At 35.7% G+C, this 25,941-nt stretch overlaps 1 protein-coding gene across 1 annotated transcript in view; it reads left to right on the top strand.

Annotated features, from left to right (window-relative positions):
* Positions 1-25,244, top strand: part of DUSP16 (dual specificity phosphatase 16) — a 101,637-nt gene extending 76,393 nt beyond the window's left edge. Inside the window, exons 4-7 of the mRNA XM_052000099.1 lie at positions 1,449-1,612; positions 9,635-9,794; positions 18,734-18,857; positions 21,477-25,244. Of these exons, the coding sequence (XP_051856059.1) occupies positions 1,449-1,612; positions 9,635-9,794; positions 18,734-18,857; positions 21,477-22,644 (1,616 nt within the window). The 3' untranslated portion in view covers positions 22,645-25,244. The remainder of the gene's footprint in view (positions 1-1,448; positions 1,613-9,634; positions 9,795-18,733; positions 18,858-21,476) is intronic.
* The last annotated feature ends 697 nt before the right edge of the window (positions 25,245-25,941 follow it).

Consider the following 25,941-nt stretch of genomic DNA (forward strand, 5'->3'; position numbering starts at 1 on the left):
TCCCTTCACCCCCTCCCCCAGATGGCAAAGCAGTCCTTTACATGTTGAATAGGTTACAGTATATCCTAGATACAATATATATGTGCAGAACCAATCAGTTCTCTTGTTGCACAGGGAGAATTGGATTCAGAAGGTATAAATAACCCGAGAAGAAAAACAAAAATGCAAGCAGTTTACATTCATTTCCCAGTGTTCCTTCTTTGGGTGTAGCTGCTTCTGTCCATCCTTGATCAATTGAAACTGAATTAGCTCTCTTTATCGAAGAGATCCACTTCCATCAGAATACATCCTCAAACAGTATCATCCTTGAGGTATATAATGATCTCCTGGTTCTGCTCATTTCACTTAGCATCAGTTCATGTAAGTCTCGCCAGTCCTCTCTGTATTCATCCTGTTGGTCATTCCTTACAGAACAATAACATTCCATAACATTCATATACCACAATTTACTCAACCATTCTCCAATTGATGGGCATCCATTCATTTTAGGATAACAATTTAAACAGAGAATAACATTGAAAAAAAGCAACTTTGAAAAATTTAAGAATTCTCATAAAAACAATAACCAACCATGTCTTCAGAGGACCTATAAAAAATCATCTTACTCATCTCTTCACCGAGAGGAGACATGCACAGAATGCAGAGACATAAATTTTGTATATGGCCACTAGGTAGGAGATTAGGAAGAAGGTTCATAGAAGCATTTTTTAACACTAGAAGAATTGGAATTTAAAATCATCTCAAAGAACCAAAATGTGTCAATTGAAAAAAAAAATAGAGATAGCAAGATAAAAGTTTTACTTGGAGTAAAAAAGTTTGCATCAAATATGCCTGGCCTTTCTAGTGTTTTCTGATTTTAGGGTTTTTTGGGTTTTTTTTTTTAAACCACAGGAAATAAAACACAAAGAGATTCATAAAGAAAGCAAGACAATCAGGATAATTTTGAAAGTATGGGTACACTATACTGGATTGCTCACTGTTTCAGGGAGGGTAGAATAGAATTTGCAATGCAAAACTTTTTTTAAAATGCTAAAAACTGTTTTAACATATAATTGAGGGAAATTTTTCAATTAAATTTTTTTAAATTGTAGAAATTACAGGTAGAATTCATTATATTAAAAAATTGAATAGTATGAAATTGAGTCAATTTCACATAAAATCCTCCCTTTTTTGTATTCTGCTGTGTGTATGGAAATGCTTTTTTGTGGGGATTGAAGTTCAGAGTAAAAAATAGTGAGATATGTTTGTTTGGTTTTTTAAACATACACATTATAATCATGCTAGACCTGGTGCTGGGACCCAGGAAATCAATTCAGCAAATTAACTTGTATCTGTGTGATTTTTTTTCCTCCTTTTCAAAACAGTCTTTGTGTAATAATTCCAGAATGTAGACTTCCTCTTTGCACATGGCATAACCATTGTATGACAAAACAAATGTTTGTTTCCAGGTGGGTTTGATGAATTCTCACGTTGTTTCCCTGACCTCTGTGAAGGAAAATCTGCTTTAGTCCCTACCTGCATTTCCCAGCCCTGTCTACCTGTCACCAACACTGGGCCAACCCGAATTCTTCCAAATCTTTATCTGGGCTGCCAGCGAGATGTCCTCAACAAGGTGGGTACTACACAAGCATCCTTTGATAGTGGAGGATGATAATAGCATCAACCTCCTACTGTTGCTGTGGGGATCAAGTGAGATCACTGTAAAGTAATTAGCACAACGCCCGGCATATAGTCAGCTCTGCAGAAATGTTAGTGAAGTGATTATTCTTACTGACTAAAAATTTCATGGAGTTTCAAAAGGCATACCTGAAACCCAAAGAGGAAATGCAATCACTCGTGATTATTTTTCATAATCTTGTTGGGATGTTGAAGCTTTTGATGTCATAAATGTCATGATCAAGTTTAGTCATGTTCTTATGCTGCATTTTTTTTTTCTGGGAAGTAAATTGTAAGCTCTTGATTCACTTTTAAGAGAGGGAGGAGGACAAAGGAAAACCAGCATTTAGATATTCTGTTGGTAGTCAGGCTGTTATAGTTTTCCTAAGAGTCTCCGCACAATTTGGTGCTGCTTCAGACATGAGTACTTGAGAGCTGTGAGGACCAGAACGGGAGCAGCTACAGCAGTTTTACCTATTGGTTAGTGTGTGATACAGAATGATTTCTGAAAAGATCAGGGATATCAAAGCCTACTGTCCAGAGCAGCCAGTTGCTCTGGGGACAGTTTTCCTGACGCATAAGTATGTATGAACCTAGATTTATGAGTGCACTCTATAGGCTCTGTGCTTAGTAAATATTTTATGTTTAAGAGTCAGTGGTGTCATTATGACTGATTTTTGTGTAAATGGGAAGCACACCAGTGGGAGTAAAATATCTTCAATAGAGAGGAGTTCAATAGAGAGGAGAGGGGTTATCCCCCTGGAACCTGAAAGTTGAATAGTAGCCACGTGGACATTCCTTTTGAGAACACTGTCCTAACCTATCAGAAATGAAGTTATAGGTGGGCTACCTAAGCCAGCCCTAGCCTAGAGAGAGACTCTAGGGGGAGCTGGTGCCATGCTAGGGCTCCATATCTTTCTCTCATTTGGCCATCTTCAGCTATACTACTCCAGTAGTATACATTTATCCCCATTCTGAAGCCTTTGGGTGTCTGTATAAACAGACCAATTTTCCCCCACCAAAATTAAGATTGATATTTTTTTTAATCCTATTGGTTTGCTTGGATTCAGATTCAGAGAGATAAAATAAAATAGAAATTTGTTGCAGAACATTAAAATGGTACTCACAAAGATAACTCTTCTTAATGAATGCTCAGGATTCGATCCATTACAGATTCAGGTTATCTTAACTTGAACTAGGCTCTTGCTACTGTACTTGAGTATTCACAATTATCTGTGATTAACTCATGGAATCTGAAAATTCACTGGTCAACCCATCCTGCCACAATCCTCATTAAGGAAGAACCAACTGAGGCAGTGTCTTCCACTCTTATACAGCTCTTTTTGTTGGATGATTTTTCCTTAACGTCAAGCTGGAAGTTAGCTGTCATATTGTTTTGCGACTTTTAAAGATAAATATTATATTAATGCTTCTTTTTGTTTTTAATGATACCTTTTTCTTTTCAAAATATATGCAAGGATAATTTTCATCATTTACCATTGCAAAACCTTGTGTTCCAAATTTTTCTCCCTCCTTCCCCCTCTTCCCCTTCCCCTAGATAGCAAGTAATCCAATATAAGTTAAACATACCTATATATTTCCACAATAATTGTTTCTCCTTTTCCCTTCTTTTTTTCTTTCTTTACAATACTATTCCCTGCTCTTTATTCTGCTGGCTAATATACCTTGTCATACTCCCCTTGGCATCTCTTCTAAATGTTCTTGTTTTTCCTTTAGTCCTCAAATTCACCCTCCATCTCCTTTCTCTGCTAGCAGATGACTTCATCTCTTATTTTCCTGAGATGTGTGAGGCCATCTATTATCCACTCTCCCCCATATATCAAACCACACCTTCTCTTTTGTTCCAGTCTCATGCTGTGACACAGCCCTTCTCTTTTGCTAAAATGAAGAAACTTGACTCTGCCTTTGAGTCTAGCCTCTCCCCTTAAAGCTTGCTCTTTTGATCATTACCTCGTTTATTTTCAGCCTTTCCCTCCTTACTACTACTGACTCCTTGCTTTCTTTACATTTCCAGCCTCCTACTATTAGATCCCTGCTGATTCCCCTAAGATCATGGCTGTTGTTTTTTTCCTTAGGTTCATACAGGAGATGCTGATGTAAATATCAGATCATCAGATATATTTGTGAATTAAATTTCCCCTTTTATAGTTAGTCTCCATCCCCGAGGAGGACCTAAGAAAAGCATTGTGGAGTAGTAAATGGAGTATTGCTCTTGAAGTCGAGGACTCAAGTTGACTTCTTGCAGCTGACATATTACTAGCTTTGTGACCACAGGCAAATTCATTAATCATTCAGTCCACCGTCAGTTTTTTTAAACATTATAACTTACAGATACTTTTTTTGTTTGCTTTTTACTTGTTTTATTTTATTTTTTACTTTAATAGCATTTTACTTTTCCAAATACATGTAAAGATAGTTTTCAACATTCGTCTTTGCAAAACCTTGTTAGACACATTGTTGATAAGTATCCATAGAAAGAGTTAACAGTGGGAATTTCCAACGTGGATGAAATCCTCCCTAGCTCAGGACCAAAAAATAATAAATAAATAGGAAGAGGGAGAAGGGAAAAACAAGCATTTATATAGTACTTTTAAAAAATTATCTCATTTATCCTCATTATGACCCTGGAAGATAGATGCTGCTATTATTATCTGCATTTTACAGATGGGAAACATTAAGGCAAGCAGAAGGAAAATAATTTGCCTAGGGTTATACAGCTAGTAAATGTCTGGATCTGGATTTGAACTCAAGTTTTCCTGACTCCAGATCCCATACTCTTTCAATAGTCACAAAAAGTAAATTATATCAAATTTTTTCCTTGTTCTCATCCTGCTCAGGAATTATAAACTACTAACATACATATATCCACACACCTCCCTATTTACATGCAGGAAAATATATGCATACAGACAGCAGCACAGTAGCTGCCAAAAGAATGGATACGAAGACTTTTAGAGGGAAGGAACTTGCCAGACTTGTGATTTCCTTGGCACAAAGAAATCATGGTGTGGAAGTTTCCTCTGCCCATATAGGTCAGCACCTTCTCTGTGATTTACAGTCTTAGAAAATTTCCTAGGACACTGAGAGGATAAGTGACTCAGTGACATGGTTGCACAGATTTAACTTTAGAAATTCCAACTGCAAAGTCAGCCCTCTCACTATGTCACTGTCTTGGGAGGAATGGAAAGATGATAACTGTCATTTTAGATAGCTCCTTAAAGCTTAGGAAAAGCCTTATTTAGAAAAACCTCATGGTATAGGTAGTGTAAACATTACTATCCTCTGAAAAGTTAAATAATGGTGATATAATTAATAAGTGTTGAGCCAGGATTCTTCTCTCAAAAATCAATTCTTTCCACCGTGCTGCTGAGATCGCACCAAGACCAAACTATGTTTAATTATAAGTAGTGATTTTTAAAATCATTTTGAATTTGGTGGATGAGTTGATTTTATATGACAAATATAAAATGAATCATTTTGTAAATCAGAAACCACCTCTTAAATTGCATTGTGATTTCAGAGGTGCTTTATCATGTTTAATCTCTAATCTAGCCCTGCTACTGCTGAGTGCTTAGTGATTGAAGGACATGAGTATTAAGTATACCTGAAGTGTACTTATTTAAAGTATATTTAAAGGTGAATGTTTTTGTAAAGCAAAGAGTTATTTTATGAAGCAAAGGACCTCCTCATTGATCTGTTTTGTAAATTGAGATTTTTGTTTATTGGATTTTCTTCATTCAGAATGTGCCTTCATACTTTTTAAAATTTCTTTCATATAAAGAGTGGTGTTATCATGGAAAGGGTTAACAACAATGTTAAGAGTATAAGTCTGGGTAGGGTCCCCAAACACTTAAGATCCTTCAAATTTGTATAAGCAGTCCACAATATCAATGAATTGCAATTTTTGTCTTTGGGTCCCCATTCATTACTTAGAACCTTGTTTTGCATGTAGTAGTCGAGTGGTAAATGTTAGCTGATTAATGAATCTTATCTCATTGCTTACAACATTTATTTCATGCCTAATGATAGGTCACCTAGACTATTTTGATTTCCCAATCACGAATAAAAGTAGAAACAAATAGTTTGACTTCTATCACAAATTTGTTAAAGAAAAATTGTAAAAAAATATTGGCATCAATGTAAGTGTCCCTTGATAATTTTCTCAGAAAGCTATCAAATTGCTTTATCTCCCCATCTTCTGAAAGATGTTTGCTAAAATATCCTCAGAGTACTTATAAATTTTGTGATCCAGAGGCTTTTGCCTTTTGGCTTATTTGGAGTAAAAATATGAAAAGTTTTACAAAGAACTTATAAAGAGATCTCCATTACTTTTTGAAGAGTAGAATTTTCTGAAATAAATGTCTGTTCATAAAAATTGATATTTTAAAGTGTTAGAAATTGTACTATTCTAAGATTCAGTTATTTGATACTGTTAGGAGAATATTTGTATTAAGAATATCCAGGAAGAGAAGATGGTCAACAGTGTTGAAGGTAGAAGAATGGAGTTGAAAAAAGAGCATAATTCAGAGATCATTAGTTTGGACATGGTTAGTGAGTGAATTTATTTGCTTTGACTATATATATTTGCTACAAGAGTCTTATTTTTCTCTTTTTAGTCCAAAGCCAGGGAAGGGAGAGAATGTATTTCATTAATTGAAACATTAAATGAAAAAGAAAAGAATCATTGATAACTTTGAAAATATCAATTATAAAGTCAGAATCAGACTGCAAAGGGATAAAGGGTTAGAACAGAGAAAGTGGAGATAACATCCACGAATCATGTTTTTTAGGAGTTCGGAAGGGAAATGAGACAAAATAATGGAGGGGAAGGTTGGGTTTATTAAAAATAATTTTTTAAGGAAGGGAGAGACTTGGCATCTCTAAAGTAGAGAAGAGACTAGCAGAAAAGAAGTTGAAGATTAGAGGGAGAAGAAGATGGTAGTAGAAATAGTCTTTTAGAGAAAATAGGAGGGGATATGCAAAAGTAGCTAACCTTGACAAGAAGATAAGGAGGAAGTCGAGATTATGTCAAAAGATTTTGAGATGAAGAGATGGGGAGAAGAGGAGCTCTTATTTAATGGCCCCAATTTTCTCAGGAAAAAGAAGTTTAAAAGCTTATTCTGTTTTAAACAACAGTGAAAGAAGCATTGTGACCAGGACCAGAGAGGTTTATCCTATGTATATCCTGACCTTAGACCACATTGGGAGTACTGGGTTCAGCTCTGGGTATCACCATTTTGGAAGGGTACTGATTGATTGAAAGCAAGAATGTGCTGCTAAGAGTTGACGGTTAAATTTTTCATTTGAGCACTTACATACATGTCAGAAATCATGAATGCTACAAATCAGGGCTTAATTAGTTGTTTTGTTAATTGTTTAAACTTAAAATGATAGAGAAAAAGTTAAATAATATGAATTAAACTTAAAAGCATGATAAAAGTATTTTGGGAAGGGAATTGGGATGAGAGGGATGATAGCTGTTTTCAAGTATTTGAAGATCTCCATGGAGAAGACGGTTTAAGATTTGTTCTGCTTTGTACTAGAAAACAGGAACTAAGAGCATTAGCTAGAAGTTGAAAAAGTGTTTTTAAACGATGTAAATAATAATTTCCTAGACTAACATGAACTGATGTGAGTAAAGTGAGCAGAACCAGGAGAACATTGTATACTTTAATAGCAAGATTATGTGATGATCAGCTATGATAAACTTAGCTCTTCTTAGCAATAGTGATCCAAGACAATTCCAATAGACATAGGATAGAAAATGACATCTACAATCAGAGAGAAAACTATGGAGACTGAATACAGATCAAAGCATACGATTTTCACCTTTTTTAAGTTCGTTTTTTACCTTGTAGTTTTTCCCTTTTGTCCTGATTTTTCTTTCATGGCATGACTAATATGGAAAAAAATGTTTAAAATGATTGCACATGTATAACCTTTGTCAGATTGCTTGCTGTCCTGGAGAGGGGGAAGGGAAGGGAAGGAGGGAAGGAGGAAAAAAAATTTAATCTCAAAATTTTACAAAAACATCTTTACATGTAATTGGAAAAATAAAATATTACTGAAATTTTTAAAAAAGGACACTGAATGTAAATCAACACATGCTATATTCACTTTTTTCTTTTTCTTCTGCTTTTCTTTTCTCTCGTAGTTTTTCCCTTTTGTTCTGATTTTTCTCTCCCAAGGTGATTCATAATGAAATATGTTTTCAAAAAAATGAATATACATGTATAACCAGAAAACAAGAACAATATCCTATCAGAGATATGTAAAGACGGATTAGGCTGCCTTAGAAGAAGTGGGATCTCTCTATTTTGTTGTTCAAGATGACTTGTTTATTACAATGGATAGGTTGTGTTCTGCACTAGTGTGTGAACGGATTATCTACACTAATGAGATCACACAACTATCAAAATATTAAAGTGCTAAAAAAATGTCCTCACTGTTCCCCTTTCCTTTCCTTACATATTATATACGCTAAACAGTTGCTACCCTTCAATATTGCTCCATATGTCTCTGATCAGATAATACATCAATAGTATAAGATCCTATTGTATTAACATTTTTATAATAAAATCAAATTCAATTTTATATCATTTCAACTCAATTAGGAAAGTATTAATAATAATGGACATTGGTATGTCAATTTTCAAAGCATTTTATAGCCATTGCCTCATTGTTTTTCAGTTGTTTTCAGTCATGTTCAAATGCTCATGACCCCTTTGGGGTTTTCTTGGCTAAGACACTGGAATGGTTTGCGATGCATTCCCATCTCTGGATCATTTTGACAGAGGAGGAAATGGAGGCAAACAGGGTTAAGTGCCTTGCCCAGGGTCACACAGCATAAACACCTGATGATGAATTTGAACTGAAATCCTCCTAACTCCAGGGCCCCTGTTGTATTCACTGTGCCACCTAGAACGCCTAGAGGCCTTTTATTGCCTCATAATTGTTTTAAATGCAAAAGATACTTCAAGTTTATTGATGAGATGACAGTTATTAACTGAATAAACTGATTATTGGGTTTCTCTCTCTCATAGACCCTTTTAAATACTTTATATATCAGTTGACTGTTTTCAAATATCTATGCAAGTTCTTGTTATATGGGGTCCTTATAGTATTGTGAAAATGGGAGCCAAGAGTTTAATTTATCCTGGGCAGGTATATACTTCAGCTTAACCTCCAGGAGCTGTTTGGCATTTCTCTTAATTTTTTTCTCTGTACTTAATTTCCCCTATAGTTCTGAGTTATTCATTCTAGCCTAAGGATTTTTGTGTTAATCTTAGAGAAAATAGGAAGCAAGTACAAGTTTTGAGTAAGGCAAATTACATAGTCAGATTTATGCTTTGAGGAAGATCAATTTGGCAGTTTTGTAGAAGGTGGATTGAGGAACTCAGAATATGTTTGAAATAATCTCCATCAGATTATGAGATTTTATTATAAATCCAAGCCAGCAGTCTTGTGAAGAACACTCTGAGCTGGAAGGTTACATGGAAACAGGATGGAAGTTTCTATCTTTATTTGGTTTGCACCTTTCCACCTTTGGAAGCATCTACCCAGCCTGTCCCCAGTATGGTCAGACTGAGAGCAGGAGATAGAATTCAAAGTATATGGGTATACCTGTCTTAGTATAACTTAATAATCTGAGGACACACTTAAAGAATTTTTTCCCCTTTACTTCTGTGTGTCTTCAGTGAAAATAATAGACATAATAATGTGTTTCATCTTGAAAAACATCATTTCAACCTATATTCATTTTTTAAGTGCCATTTTTAAAGTCTTTTAAGTGCCATTTCAGGTTTGAGATTTCATGAATTGAACAAACTCTAATTCAATTATAGAATACAGATAATTATAATTTTAAAAATTTTCTAAGGATAGTTGTGATCATTGCTTTAAACAGCCTTCTTTTAATAATCACGTCAGTGAATATCTAATTGACGTTCTTGTGTAGGAGCTGATGCAACAGAATGGGATTGGTTATGTATTAAATGCCAGCAATACCTGTCCAAAGCCTGACTTCATCCCTGAATCTCACTTCCTGCGAGTGCCTGTGAATGACAGCTTTTGTGAGAAGATTTTGCCATGGCTAGACAAATCGGTTGATTTCATTGGTAAGTAGCTCAGCTAATATCAACAGACTCTCTGGCATAGATTTTAAATGGTGGTTGTCTTTCAAAGGGAAAACAAGAAGGAAAAGCAGTCTATTCTAAGGATTTACAAAGCTTAAAAACCACATGATGCTGCTTACCTCATTATTGGTCAAAGGTTAAACGTGTGAGTGCCACACAAATCCTAGGGGATTGTTCTTGTGATGTGATAGCTAGCTTGACGCTTTCATTAGAGAGAACACTGTGATACTACTTTTCCAAGTACTGGGAAGTCAGACTTTGGGGACTAGGTTGATTTTGGGGGGTTTTCTTTATATTATTCTAAAAAATCACCTTTGGGAACTTGAAAAAGAAACTAATGGTTGATAAAAAGAATTTATACATTCATTGAATTAGCTTTAAAATTCAACTTAATATATTTAATATATAATTTGATTATTATTAAATTAAAATGTTAATTTTAAAATTTATTTTAGCTTTTTTCCCTCCAAGATGAGGTCAGATTCAAATAAATTACGTTACAACAAAAATCACTGCATAACAAGATTTCCAGATTTTTAGAAACAATAAAACTCCAATTCAATCAAAGAATGTAATTGGTCCCTTTTAGAGATTTTTTTAAGGGATTTTTTTTTTTTACCTGTACCATAGTGTTTTCCACTGAGACCAGTGTAGTTTCAAAGTTTTATTGTCTGTGAACCTTACTTGCTGACATGACATTTCTAGAATTGTACTTAGCCTAGGGGTCTAGTTGTTAATAGGCCTGGTGAGTCATGTCTGGAACATGGTCTAGTTCTTAACCTCTAAGTCATCACAAATCAGTTAGAATTAGTTTCTGTAGATTGAAAATTCTTTTCTTTCTTCATATACATCCATACACACAAACATACATACCTACCAATAGATAGATAGATAGATAGTTTGGAGTTCCAAATTCTGCTCTTCCCTGAATCTTCTAAGACGGTAAACAGTCAGAAATACAATTATGTAAAACATTTCCAAAAGAACAACAAAACACTTTAAAAAACTACAAACCAAAGTTAATGTCCTTTTATGTTTTCCTTGAGGAAATGAGACATCCCTTCAACCTCCCCTCCCCCCCAGCCCCTCCTTTTGGAAAATATGACTATCCTTCAAGCTTTTAAGTTGTAAAATTACCATGAGTCTTAATTTTTGTTTAGGGCAGGGGTTCTTAACCTTTTTTGTTGTTGTTGTTTAATGTTATAATTTATAATATTAATAGGGCAGCCTGGTGAAGCCTATGGACCTCTCTCAGAATAATGTTTTTAAATGCTTAAAATAAAATGTATAGGACTGCAAAAAAACCCAAATATATTAAATTTTCATTTTGCCAAAATATTTTTAATATGCGTTCCAAAAAATAAAATAAAATTAGTCTAAAGACCTCATGTTAAGAACCTCTGATTAGTAAAAAGAAGCAAACTAAATTTAACATAGACTTAATGTACCTAAGCAGCATACAGCATGGTGTTGTACTTTCTTTGTTACTTTTTTAAAGTAACTACCTGGCAGGATTGCGGATCCTGTTTCCAAACCATTGCTTCAAGAGAATTTGGATTCTTAATTTCAGTTTCAACTCTGGTTTTAGAACCCATCTTTGAAGCAGTATAAATTCAATCCATGTAAAACCTACTATCTTTTAAGCTTTTGAGTGGCTGGCAAAATAAAAACAGTACTGTACAAAATATTCTTTCCTAGCCTTTTAGTTTCCTTTCAAACTTTTATTCTGTTTTCCTTTATATTCACTCCTACAAAGAAAAAAAAAAGGTTTTGTTGTTACAAGTTTTTTTTTTTTCCCCCCCAGTTCTGGACCAAAAATTTCCATCTATCAATTAAAAAGGATTTATTAAACACCTACTATGTTATACAGTGCTATACCCTAAGGATTCAAATAAAGAAACAATTCCTACTGTTTGTTGATATATTTTCATTGTTTTATGTGACACTAATCTTATTCTCATTCCCTACATGTAATTGACAACAATAACAAAAACCAGCCTACTTTCAAAATCCAGCCTGAATTCATTGAATAATTGCTTACCTTTCTCTTTAATTTATGGCGGTGGGTCATGGCCACAGAATGAGTATAACTCCAGGGTGGAAACATGTGTCTAAAGTCTTACAATAATAATAAGCCCCGTTGCTCTTTTTCACTTTATGAAATTTAAATGTTTGTTGAGGGAAACTTGGGATCTGGCTTATATTAACTGATATTATAATATAGAAGGATTTTTCAAAATCTAATGTAATTTCTAGTATTCAAATGTCAGTTATCATGATTACTTTTCATCATGCATCATTGGGAGGCTGAATATACCACATGTAATGGAAAGAACATTGGGAATTAGGTGACCCAGATTTCAGGCCTTATTTTAACCACTATCTAAGTACGTTATTTAACCTCTTGTATGCAGCTTTCTCATCTATGAAATCATAGGGTTGAGCTAAATGGTCTCTGAGCTAACTGTAACTTGTGGCTGGAATTCTGTGATTATAGAACATAGAACATTAATATATGTGTGTCTAAGTTCATATGTATGTTTATATGCATGTAAATATATAGTTACATGTGTCTATATGTAAATGTATATAGGAAAAGTATGATTTAATTATATTTATAATTAAGTTTATAATTTTATAATTTCATAATTAAGTATTATAAAGTATAATTTTATAAAATTATACCTTATGAAGTATAATTTTATAATTATTTCACTGAGAAAATTGAGATCTAGCACTTGCCCCCTCCCCTTTTCACTTCAGACATTCACTGCAGTCTCTGCAGTCTTAAAATTTTTTTTACCTGATCCTGCTCTCCCCTTCTTACTCCTTTATCCTTTTTAGCTTCTTTTTTATGCCTCAATTCGCCAATGATTTTTCTCTTCCATTTTCATTTCATATTTGTTTTCATCAAGAAAGGAGAGAACTCAAGAACATCAAGTGGATCCCTACTACTTATCATATAAAATCTAAAGTTCTCAACTTAATGTTCAAGACCTTTCAAAAACTACTCAGAACTTTTGCAAATTATTTCTTCCCAACATGGCCTTTTTGCCCTAGCCAAACTTATATTTCCTCTCAAGTTCTGCCTATTCCTCCATTACTATGCCTTTGCACCAAGCACTTTCTTCTCTGCTAGTCAATATTGACCTCTTTTTTTCAGTAGCCTTTCTCAGATAACCCCATTTTACTCTGATAATTAATTTTCAATAACTATCAACCAGTTAATATTATATACCTTAACTAACACCTGCAGCTTCAATTAGGCTCTTTATCACTTCAAGAGAAATGTAAAAGATAGCCTCTAATCCACAAGGAATTTATAATTTGGACATGGAATCATAGAGAGCACGGCTAAAAAGGGATCTTAGAGATTTGCTATTTTAAAATTCCTGATTTTTATATGGGGTAACTAGTAGGTACAGTAATGAGTGATTAGTACTGAGTACAGGAAAACTCATCAGTTCAAATCTGGCTTTTGATACTTAGTAGCTGAGCAAGTCATCCTGTTTGTCTCAGTTTCCTCATCTGCGAAATGAACTGGAGAAAGAAATGACAAAACATTCACATATCTTTGCCAAGAAAACTACAAATGAGAACACTGAAGGCTAAAACAATTGAACAACCAAAAAATTTCATAGATGAAGAAACTGAAGGCTTAAGAAATAAATATTTGTCCAAGATCATAAAGGTTGAGAAGATGAGAGTTAAACACAAGAAACAAGAAAAGAACAATCTAAGAGAAGTATGTAATATGAGGGAAAAGGTTGAAAAGAAAAAGAGGAGTGAGAGAAAATATCATAGCAACAGGATATAAATACACACACACACACACACACACACACACACACACACACACACTACTTTGCACTTGCCTTATTTTGATTTATTTTCATTTTGCAGTTGTTTTTTATATATAAGCTAGGTATCTCCAACAAATTTTAAACTTTTTTTTTAATTAAAGTTTTTTATTTTCAAAATATATTTCAGCATTCACTCTTGCAAAATCTTGTGTTCCAAATAAATTATAAATTTCTTAAGGATCTTCTATTTCTTCTCACCACCCATACCTAAAACTATAAATATTGTGCTCATGAAGCACTCAATAAAATGTATTCTCTCTTTCCACAGAGAATGGGTATCATATCCTTATCTACAAAAGCTCTTAACAGCACTTTTTTTTCTCTTTTGTACTTCTGAACCTTGCTATGATATCTTGAGGTTTACTGACTAGATTTCTTTCTTAAGGACCAGGCCTTAAACCAAAACCAATCTGATTCTCAGTGGTCACCTAGGTCAAACTCCATTAAGTCATGGTTTGGGTTCTGATTACTCAGATTGAATGTAAGTAGGAATCATTCCTACTTTCACCAGAAACCCTGAGGGTCTTTCCCTTCCTGATTTATTTGTTTTTAGATTTTTTTTTTTTTGGATTAGGTAAAAAAGGAGATATTGTGACCTAGCCTTAATCACTGAATGGTATGGCTTCAGTCAAACTGAGGCCTGTTGGAAGACCTTAGCTTAAAAAGGCAAAGGTCTCTCATTGCATCCAGGACCATCTCCTGTTCTACATCTGGCCCTGGACCCAGATGGTTCTGGAGGGGAAAATGAGGCAGGTGACCTTGTGCAGCCCTCCTTCCCTTAAATCCAATTCACTTGCATGTCATGGCCTGACTTCCCTGAAGGGAACAAAGGATAAGCAACAACAACAAATGTTGTGTTGAATAATGAATAAATTGATTTTAGTGCTTACAGATAAGTAGCCAAAACAGATATGTTTGTTAATTTGTTTTTTAGTCTTGTAAACTCACTATCTGTCATCTCTTTGGGTCATTCAGTGTTATATAGATCTGATCTGTGGGACTTTTAAAATTCAAGATGGCAGGAGGGAGGGGAGATTTTGAATGGCTCAGTAGATGGGTAAATTTCAAGCTCTCCAGATTTCCCCTTCAAACAGAACAAATTTGCACCTCAGGGTAAACACACAAAGACGTGAGACCTAACAGGGGTCCTCCTGGTACAATGTGAGAAGACCTGAAGAAAGACCCACGCTGGTGATAGGAATCTCGACTGATTAGAAAGGTCAGGCCTGGCTGTGTCGCAGGGATGCAGCCCTGGGCAAGAAGGAAACAGCCCCACCTTTGAGCAAAGAAGCAGTGGGGCAGGGATGCTGCTGGTTTTGGGCATTTGCTGGAAGGGGAGCTCTTGGTTTGCAGTGCCAGGTCAGCGGGGAGAGTTGAAATGAAGCTAGAGGCACCATCCTCTCACCCCACAATTAGAGGTGCTTATAATAATACTTCTCATTAAAAAAAAAATAATAAAAATAAGAAATGAACAAAGAAGAAAAAACCCACCATAGAAACTTACTATGGGAATAGGGAAAACGGACTCATCGTCAGAGGACACTGAAGTAAAAAAAGCTTTTAACCAAAGAGTCACATGAAATGGTTTCCTGCCCAGAGAAAATTTATAGAAGAACTCAAAAGAGAATTTTTAAAACTTAATGAAAAACATTGAAGAAACTAAATAAAATACACTAAAAACCATCCAAGAAATAAAAGATGGGGGAAAAAATGTTAACCAACTAGAAAAGGAGATACAAAGTCTTAAAGACAAAAATAATTCTTTGAAAATTAGAATTGGGCAAGGGGAAGTCAGTGAAGCTATAAGAAACCAAGAAATAACAAAACAGAATATAAATAATGAAAAAATAGAACAGAATGTGAAATGTTCTGGAGAACAGATCAAGAAGGGAAAATATAAGAATAACTGTACTATCTGAAAGCTGTGGTCAAAAAAAAGAACCTTGACACAATAATGCAAGAAATAATCCAAGAAAATTATCCTAGATAAAACATGAAAATAGAAAAGTCTTCCAATCACCACCTCAAAGAGATTCTTTGTGGATAATACATGGGAATATTGCCAAACTTTGAAACCCCCAGAATAAAGAGAAAATCTTGCAAGAAACAAGAAAAAAAATTCAAATACACTGGAGCTACAATTAGAATTGTACAGGATTTATCAGCCACTACAATAAAAGATGGCAGATCCTGGAGTCATATCTACTGGCAATCAAAAGAACTTAACCCGTGGCCAAAAATATCATATCCAGCAAAATTATCCCTTAATGTTAAGTGGAAAAAAAAAAAAGGAGTATTCCATTTGAAAGGTGCTCTAAATCACTATTGGTCAGAGAAATGCAAATAAAGACAAGTCTAAGATACCACTACACACCTCTCAGATTGGCTAAGATGACAGGAAAAGATAATGATGAATGTTGGAGAGGATGTGGGAAAACTGGGACGCTGATACATTGTTGGTGGAATTGTGAATAGATCCAACCATTCTGGAGAGCAATTTGGAACTATGTTCAAAAAGTTATCAAACTGTGCGTAACCTTTGATCCAACAATGTTACTACTGGGCTCATATCCCAGAGAGATCTTAAAGGAGGGAAAGGGAGCCACGTGTGCAAAAATGTTTGTGGCAGCCCTGTTTGTAGTGGCAAAAACCTGGAAAGTGAGTGGATGCCCATCAATTGGAGAATAGCTAAATAAGTTATGGTATATGAATATAATGGAATATTATTGTTCTGTAAGAAACGATCAGCAGGATAATTTTAGAAAGGCCTGGAGAGACTTGTATGAAGTGATGCTAAGTGATCTGAGCAGAAGTAGGAGATCATTATACTTAGCAATTCCAAGATTATGCAACAATCAATTCTGATGGACATAGCTCTTTTCAACAGCAAGGTGATTTAGGCCAGTACTAAAGGTCTTGTGATGAAGAGAGCCATCTGTACCCAGAGAGAACTGTGGGGACTGAGTGTAAGTCACCACATCATATTTTCACTCTTTTTGTTGTTTGCTTGAATTTTGTTTTCTTTCTCTTTTTTTTTTTCTTTTTGATCTGATTTTTCTTGTACAGCATGGTAGTTGTGGAAATATGTATAGAAAAATTGCACATGTTTGATAACATATATTGGATTGCTTGCCATCTAGGAGAGGGAATAGGTGGAAGGGAGGGAAAAAATTTAGAGCACAAGTTTTGCAAGGGTGAATGTTGAAAATTATCCATACGTATGCTTTGAAAATAAAAAGCTTAAATTTTTTTAAAAAATGGACATTCAATGATCTTGAAGATTTTTCGAGACTTTCTTTCAACCAAACCTGAACTCAATAGAAAATTTAACATATAAGAACCAATATCCAAGATCAATTTCAAGGAATTTAACATGGACAAATTCTTTATTTTTTTTTAAGATGGAAATGTATGCCATATATTCAAGATTGACATCAGCAATTGGATAGCTAAAAATAAAGATTGGGACAGAGTTAAAATAGTAATTATGTTATACAAATGAGGTACAGAGGAAGAATAGGTGCAGAGGCATTAGGGAGGGAAGAGGGTTCATAACTGTGAAAACCTGCTCACATGGGTTAAATAGGCATATATATATGTATATATATATATGTATATATATATATACACACACACACACACACATACATACATACATCACATATGTATATGAAGGTATAGCACCTTCCAACATTTATAAAGAAATAAGGGGGGAAGGATGGAGATGAGGGGAAGCAAAGAGTGGGGGGATGAAGACAAGGGAGGGAGCCATATGTAGGGGGAGGTTACAATAACAAGGCAAGTTAAGGAGCAGAATCAAAGCAAAGAATGAACAGGGATAGGAAAAACATGTATGGGAGTAAGGAGGGGAAGTGTATATATGTAAACATAAATATATCCTTCTTAACTATAGCTTGCTTGGGGGAGGTAGGGAGGATGAAAGGGGGAAAAAAAAGTAAAAAAAAAGTATGCAGCAGAGAACAAAAGAATAACCTACAAGGAATCAAAGAAAAGATGGATATTCGTGAATAATTTCTTCTATTATTATCCTTTCTTGAATTGGCAATTTATTATTATATATTTTTGAATCCTCCCTGATGTTCTCCTGGGCACATGACAGGGTTTTGTTTTGCTTTGCTTTTACTCTTTTTTTTAATAAAATAAATTTAAAATATATATATATATATATATATATTTTAAATCGAAGTGATCACCCATTAAGTATAATATCCACTAAAACCTAAGTAAAGAGGGTGACAGTTTTATTCCTTGGCAATCAATACTGGAAATGAAACCTGCTTTTAATTTTGCTGATTTGGAATTGTGTCTAGTACTTTACATAAAATGTAAATTGCTTTAAGTCTGAACAGCATGACTGTATCATTCCTAATGCCTTCCTCATGAAAACATGGTTTAATATCAATCATTTACGTACAAAAATGCTCTAAGCCTTAGATATTCCAGCAACAGAATTCAAAGTTCTTGCTCCTGATACTGCAGTGCAAATAGAAAACTGTTGTGATGAGATAATAATTTTACTTTTCTACTAAACTCCCAAAGCGGGGGGCAGGGGGTATCTCCCACTTATTGTTACTAGTGACAAATACCATATTTTTTTTGGTTGAATTTGTTAAACAGAGCAAAAGTACTTCAAAACACTATGGAAAAGTAGATAAACTGACTTAAAGATGAATTCTTTTTTAAATTTCCAAGCATTTACTACAGAATGAAGTGATTCTCAAACCAATCTTTTCAGGTTTGTGTCAACATACTCAAGTTGATGACCTTAATTTCATGATATAAACATGCTAAAATTATAAGATATTTAAATGGATTTGGGGAGAATTTCGTAGTCATCCTCCGAGATTATGGCAGGTAGGACGGATAAAAACAATAGGGTTGGGAATTATTAGGCAAAAACACTGAAATAGGGAAGCAGGTAAGCTGGATTGTAAATCAAATCACTTAACTCTTCTGAAGTCTTCTGTTTTCTTTTTAAAATGATGCTTATTGCAAAGCCTTTGTGAATGACATTACTTGAATGTGATTCTTGTTTAGAGAAAGCAAAAGCCTCTAATGGATGTGTGCTGGTACACTGCTTGGCTGGAATTTCTCGCTCTGCCACAATTGCTATTGCCTACATCATGAAGAGGATGGATATGTCCTTAGATGAGGCCTACAGGTAAGGATAAAGAACTGACTTCATCTTGGTGGAGAAGGGAGAGAATAAACATTTTAAGTGCCTAATATGTACTAAGTACCGTGCTAAGCACTTTTTGCATATGTTATCTCATTTGATTCTCACAACAACACTGGGATTTAGGAGCTATTAGCATCCCCATTTAACAGATGAAGGAATTCAGGCAAACTGGTTAAGTGATCTATCCAGGGTTACACAACTATTAAGTGTCTCAGCCTGGATTTAAACGCAGATCTTCCTGATTCCAGATCTGGAACTGTATCCATGGTGCCATCAGCTGCCTTGCTTATGGATTCTTGTGTTGGTAGTCTATGAAAAAATAAAAGAATGAAGTAGAAAGGTCAGAAATTTTCAAGTCAAAGGTCTAAGGTACCCTTCAGTAACTGACCTTCATCACAAACCAATCTACTACCTCAGAGCTTGATTGTAAACATAAAAGCCCTATACAAAGGGGAGCGATGACTAAATGAAGTGAAATACAAATATTTCTCCATCAATAGTACTTAATTGGATCTATAATCTCAATGTTATGAGTATTTCCTCTACTAATACAGAGCATCCACAACTTGTGAACATTTATACTGCTCTTGTCCATGCGATTTGAGTTTCCCTGAGTAACTGTCCAACATGGCGGGACCCTCCTTAAGATCACTTTATGTTATATGACTACCACTGAATGGACTTTTACTAACTAAAATAATAGGAACTGTGATCCTTTGAATAATGCTCTTTACTAGTTGCTTTGGATTTAAATATGAGCTTTCAAAAACTGGGAAAGATGCCATTTTTGTACTAAGTATTCATTCAACATTACCTCATTTCCAGTGAAATTTAATAAATTTCAGACATATTAAATGATCCACTGTTACTCCAGTTTATTTCTTACTCAAATCAAGGGAAGATATAATTTTTTAATCCATTAAAATCAACATTGGCGTGTATGTGATCGACGGCTCATGATATGCCCTTTTCTTGGCATCTGATATGACTCCCTTTCTATAAGAGCTGAGAAACCATCTTTTGAGCAGTTTTCAGAGTATAGAGATTGAATGATACACCTAAATGCTGAACCCTGTAGGGTTCATTGAGGGGCATGCACTCTATTTTTTGTCAGCAACACAGTACTTGTTCAGAGTTTGATCTGCTCTCTGCTGTTTCATTCAAAATGTAGGTCAAGGAAATGAAGGTACCACCAATTTCCTAGCAGGGAGTGAGTAGTGGGCAAAGTTGGAAACTCTGATCTCATAGGGACTGCGGTTGGATTTTGATAGATAAGGACTTTCTAGGAGAAAAGTTTATGTGACAAATGACAATTATATAGCATCTAGATCGGCATAGGTTGTTGGCAGTTCAGTTCTTTCTTGTCACACTGATAAACATATTTAAATAACCACAAGGGAGAAAACACAGTGTCAACGTCCCCCTATTTCTTTTCTGTAACCTATTTTGAGCCATTTATGAAAGCCAACAAAATAAATTCTGTTATCTCAACTTAAGTTGCTAAATTATTTGGATTTCTTTCTTCATACTTAAATTAATGTTCAACTAATTGCTTGGATCTCTTCTTTTGTTTTAAACTATTTTATTTCAGAGGGATTGTTTTTCCTTAGTTTTCTCCATTCAAAAAGCAAACTGTCACCTTAATTCTATATATTAAGTTTTGAAGAAACTGCACCTTTTCTGACATAAAAAGGCTATGGAGAGATTTTGATAGTTTTTCTGAGTCTTTTATTGCTGTGGATGCTTCTCTTCCCTTTCCTTGTTCCCCTTTTGACTAACTTGTTGTTAGTGAGGATTTTCTGTGGAAAGGCTTAAACTGAGCACTCATTCACAAGCTTTCTCATCTAGTTTCCTTGAGCACTAAAATGTGTTGGAAATGAGCCTTTCAATGTCTTGGACATTTAATGTGTTTTTCTCTAATTAAAATCTTGAACTTTGTTGAAAGGTCTTGAAGACATGATTATAGCATTCTGATGAGTCACACAGTGAAATGGAAGCATTAGTGAGCCTCTGCCACAGCCAAATGTGTCCATGGTGTATAAGCTCTCTGAACCTTTTGGGGCTCCTAATCTGAGTCTTGATGGTGAGACCGATTTCGGCACCTCTAACATTAGTTCTAATTTTAATTACCATTCCTTGAAAATAATTCTTCTGGAATTGCACATGTTTAACATATGTTGGATTACTTGTCATCTAGGGAAGGGGGTGAAGGGAAGGGAGGGGGAATAAAATCATCCATGCATATGTTTTGAAAATAAAAAGCTTTAATTAAAAAAAAGAAAGAAAAGAAAAGAATTCTTCTGGCACAATAGCTTAAAGGCACTGGGTACTCTTTCTATTGCATGGAAAGACACTATGATGTCTAATATCACCCATTTTTATCACTCTACTCTTGCCTGTTAATGTGTTGGAGATTTTCCTGTGAAGAGGAATGTTCTTTAGGCTGAAGTTTCTCCATTAATGTTTAATCTGTTTTAGCTTCCAAAGTTGTCACCCACAGAGTATCATGTTAATTTGGCTGAAGTGTTTCCCAAGATTTTCATTCCTGCCACTATGTTTAAAAGAAAAAAAAAGTTTAACATTTTTCCTTCTATCCATCAGATTTGTGAAAGAAAAAAGGCCAACGATTTCTCCAAACTTCAATTTTCTGGGCCAACTGCTAGACTATGAGAAAAAGATTAAGAACCAGACTGGCACACTGGGTACAAAAGGCAAGCTGAAACTTCTGCACTTGGAGAAAACCAGTGAATTTGTCGCCACCACTTTAGAAGGAGCACAAAACAGCGAACCCTCCCTTAGTACCCACTCTGCTACCTCAGACACAATGGGGCAGAGGTCTGTGCACCCTGTGGGTCTTCCAGGCATGCAGCTAGCATCCTTTGAGGACAGTCCACTGGTACAGGGAATCAACGGACTCCACATGTCTTCAGACACTCTAGAAGACAGCAATAAACTCAAGCGTTCCTTCTCTCTAGACATCAAATCGGTTTCCTACTCCTCCAGTATGGCGGCGTCTTTGCATAGCTTTCCCTCCTCTGAGGATACTCTGGAATACTACAAACCCTCTAGTGCTTTGGAGGGAAGCAGTAAACTGTGCCAGTTCTCTCCAGTTCAGGAAGTGTCTGAACAGACTCCAGAGACCAGTCCGGACAAGGAGGAAGCTTCCATCCCCAAGAAGACCCAGCCTACTTGGCAGTCAGAAAGCCAGACCAAGAGGTTGCACCCTGGAAGAACCAACAGTGGGAACGGCGCCCAAAGGCCCCTCCTGTCCCCGCTGCACCGAAGCGGGAGCGTGGAGGACAACTACCGCACCAATTTCCTGTTTGGCCTTTCTACAAGCCAACAGCATCTGGCCAAGTCCGCTGCCGGGCTGGGTCTCAAGGGCTGGCACTCAGACATATTGGCTCCCCAAGCTTCCACCCCTTCCTTGACCAATAGCTGGTACTTTGCCACCGAGTCCTCTCACTTCTACTCGACTTCTGCCATCTACGGGGGCAGCTCCAGGTACTCGGCCTATAGCTGTAGCCAGCTGCCTACTTGCAGTGACCAGGCCTTTTCCGTACGCAGGCGGCAGAAGCCGAGTGACCGGGCCGACTCGCGGCGGAGCTGGCATGAGGAGAGCCCTTTTGAAAAGCAGCTGAAACGCAGAAGCTGCCAGATGGAATTTGGAGAGAGTATAATGTCAGAGAACAGGTCACGGGAAGAATTAGGAAAAGTAGGCAGCCAGTCAAGCTTTTCAGGTAGTATGGAAATCATTGAAGTATCCTGAGACAATAAGGACATGTGGACTGGAAATTTTTATCTTCCTGTTTAACGAAAAAAAAAAAGAAATTCCCTGTAAATCTGAAATATATGTATGGACATAGATATTTTTGGAAAGTGGGGCTTTGGTGTAAAAGCTGTTTTCTCTTACTCTAATGTCTACATGTGGGAGAGCAGCTAATTTTTCTCCCAGTTAAAAGTGGAAGGGCAGATGTTTAAGATTTTTTTTCCCCTGGACAGATGAAGCAGTCGTATGCGATAAATTGCACATCCTCTTGTTCTTATAAAAGAAAGCTTTATTGGTATTAGAGGACAGCACCATTTCCAAGTTGTGCTACTAATAATTCTCAAAAGTTAGTCCTTACCCAATTCTTTCACAGTGCACCTTAGCCCTGAAACTGAGCCAGCTTTTGGGTCAGGCGGGTAGACCCTATTAGGGACAGAAACATAGTTGTGAATCCAAAAGAAAACTCACTGCAGCAGAGGCCCATCTGAACATCAAAGCACATTCAGTAAACCCAGTGACATAAAATATCATTCTAATGGACAGGCCATTAGATGATTTCCAAGAGCTGCTTTATAAAAAGCAAAAACCAAGTACCTCAGATAATACAAATTAGGGCTTTTACTGCTACCCATTTCTGGTAGCTGGTTTTGTAAGCATTGTGAATAAGTAGTTAGCTAGTCATAATTTTAAGGGCAATTTAAGCTGTCTATGCACAAATTTCCAGTTGGGCCTAGATAAAAGTGGGTTTAAAAAAAAAAAGGTTTTATTCTCTGACTTGGGAAGGAAAAGACTGAAAACCATTTTGTAGTTCATTTAAATAGCTAGGAATCAGGCACTCTACTGATTTAAACAACAATTGGGTGGTTAGCCAAGTCAGCATCCATCCAGCAGATCAAAATGGAATTTTAAAAAATGAGATCACTAACCATTGTGTTTTCTGTAAAACCAAAAATATGTTTGGTGGCAACAGCAATGGCTCAGGTGATCTAGGCCTAGCAGCATGTTTTCCACTGCTCTTAATATGAGTTTAATCACTGTGCAACCCGAAGACATTTTTTTTAAAACAGGAAAGCCAGACAAAAGAGGGGGAAAATCTGTGGAAGGATTTAATGGAAAGAAAAAGGGCAGAAGGAAAAGAAGAATGTATCTGTTTCCCTAGCAGCATTTCTTTTTTTGGTATAAGTTCCATCTGGGAAAATGTAGTATTCACCTTACAGTGGTGCCATAGCTGATGGCCATCCCCAAGCAATTCTCAAAAGCAAATACCCTTGTTATTTTGGTAGCTTGGGGCAAGAAAAAAAGAGTACTCAGTCCTGAGCTGTAATCACTGTATGGCCAATCACTCGAGGCAGCTGAAAATTTAAAGTGATTATGGCAGGTATGTAAGGGATATCACTTATTTACTTTTAAACTTTTTAAGCTTGAGTCTTGTCAACTACAATGTGGTCCTCATTTGAAGCCTTAATTCATGTCAGCAACTTGGGTTTTTTTTTTTTGTTTGTTTGTTTTGTTTTCTTTTGTTTGTTCTTTTTATCCTCTTCAAGGGTAGCTAGTTGCTGACTCAAATCTCAGGTTTTTTATATGGTGAGAAATGGACAGGTCTTTTTTGACCAGGATGTGACTTACATTTCCTGTGGTGATTGCAAAAATCCAGCACAGAATGGAATGATTTGAAGATGACTGAACTTGATCATGGTGAGTGTGAGGGTTTCATAAGTGCAAGTAGTGACCTAGTTGTTGCATATGAATGAAATGCAGGTAGAGAGGGAATAAACTGCTCAGTGTGCCACTTGGTTTCTGTTATGCAGAGTTCGAATGTTTGACATAGACCCATTCTCAAGGTTTTACACAGACAGACGTTCTGAATGTGTACTATTACTGTTCTCTTGATACATATCAACTCTTAAATTGCTCATTATTCAAGTTGATGAATGGACACAAATCATTCATTGATGTGAATAATATGTACATGTGGACAATCAGGTGTCCAAATCCCAGTCTCAACTGTCAGACTTCTTAAATGTTAATAGTTTCAACCTTACGGACTTTTCATGAAGGTTTGTACGACTTTATATCTTAACAACAAAAACGTATCAGCCGAAACCCAAATCACAGACCTCTCCCTAGGGTTTCTCTTCATGCAGCTCTGAAATGGTGTCACACCATAACCGACAGGCCTAATAGCTAATATCACATCATCAGCTCTTCAGCGTTGAAAGTATGGCCTTCTGGACCACTCAGACAACTCTGGGTGGCATGGTTGGTACTCGCACTCAAGAATCCATTCTTAGGGTAAGCCTTAGAGCCTATTTAGTGCTACACAGGATGGTGATTAAAAACAAAACAAAATCAAAACAACAAAAAACGACCAACTAGAATTCTATGAGAAATGCTGGAAATGGTTTTAGGACATTTGTAAAAATTAGGTGGATCGAATGTGTACATTGTATACATGAATCTGAATATAATATTCTTTGGGTGTAAGGCAAGCTACATGGTTAAAAATTGTGCATTTCTCACTTTGTGTCATGAACATTATTGTATGTTAATATGATGAATAAAATCAGAATTGGTACCTGTTTATATGTAAAATCAAAGAAGGGAGTTCTTTTCACAGCAATCTTTTCTGTGTGTTGTACTACAAGGGCTTAATCACATCATGTGGCTTCAAAGCCTTCCAACAGCTTCAAGGTCAGTGTCTTCAAGAATCATTTTCAAATAGCTGCTATCTACATAAAAATCAATGTGAATTAGAATAAACTCTCTTCATGTGTAAAGGGACAATGGTTTTAAAAAATGATGTCATTAAATATGTTTAGTTCATTGATGTATTACACTTCTCACTAGTAACAATAACTAGGTCTCTGATCTAGTAATAGTAATCTCTACCTTTAACTAACAGATTTGATTATAAACTTGGTGATGGGGACCCTGGTCAATTTTCATTTTGTAAAATATATACCATGTAGGCATTGAATAAATGTTTACTGATACCCCTCATTACATAGAGGAAGGGTAGGAAGTTTAAAAGATCAAATTAAACAATCAGCTAGCATTTATTAAACATTTACTGTAAGTACTGAAAATAACAAAGAAAGACAAAAAATAGCCTCTGATGTCAAGGAGGGTATGGCAACAAACTACATATACAGCTAGGCTGTGTGCTGGGTAAGTCACACATAATCTCAGAGGGACAGCCCCAGAGATAAAGGAAGAATTGGAAAAGCTTTTTTTTTTTTTTTTTCCTTAAAGAAGGGGAATTTAAGTTTGAATTTGAAGGAAACCAAGAAAGCTAGC

The sequence above is a fragment of the Antechinus flavipes genome, chromosome 5 (genome assembly GCF_016432865.1).
Source record: "Antechinus flavipes isolate AdamAnt ecotype Samford, QLD, Australia chromosome 5, AdamAnt_v2, whole genome shotgun sequence".
Classification (NCBI taxonomy): domain Eukaryota; kingdom Metazoa; phylum Chordata; class Mammalia; order Dasyuromorphia; family Dasyuridae; genus Antechinus; species Antechinus flavipes.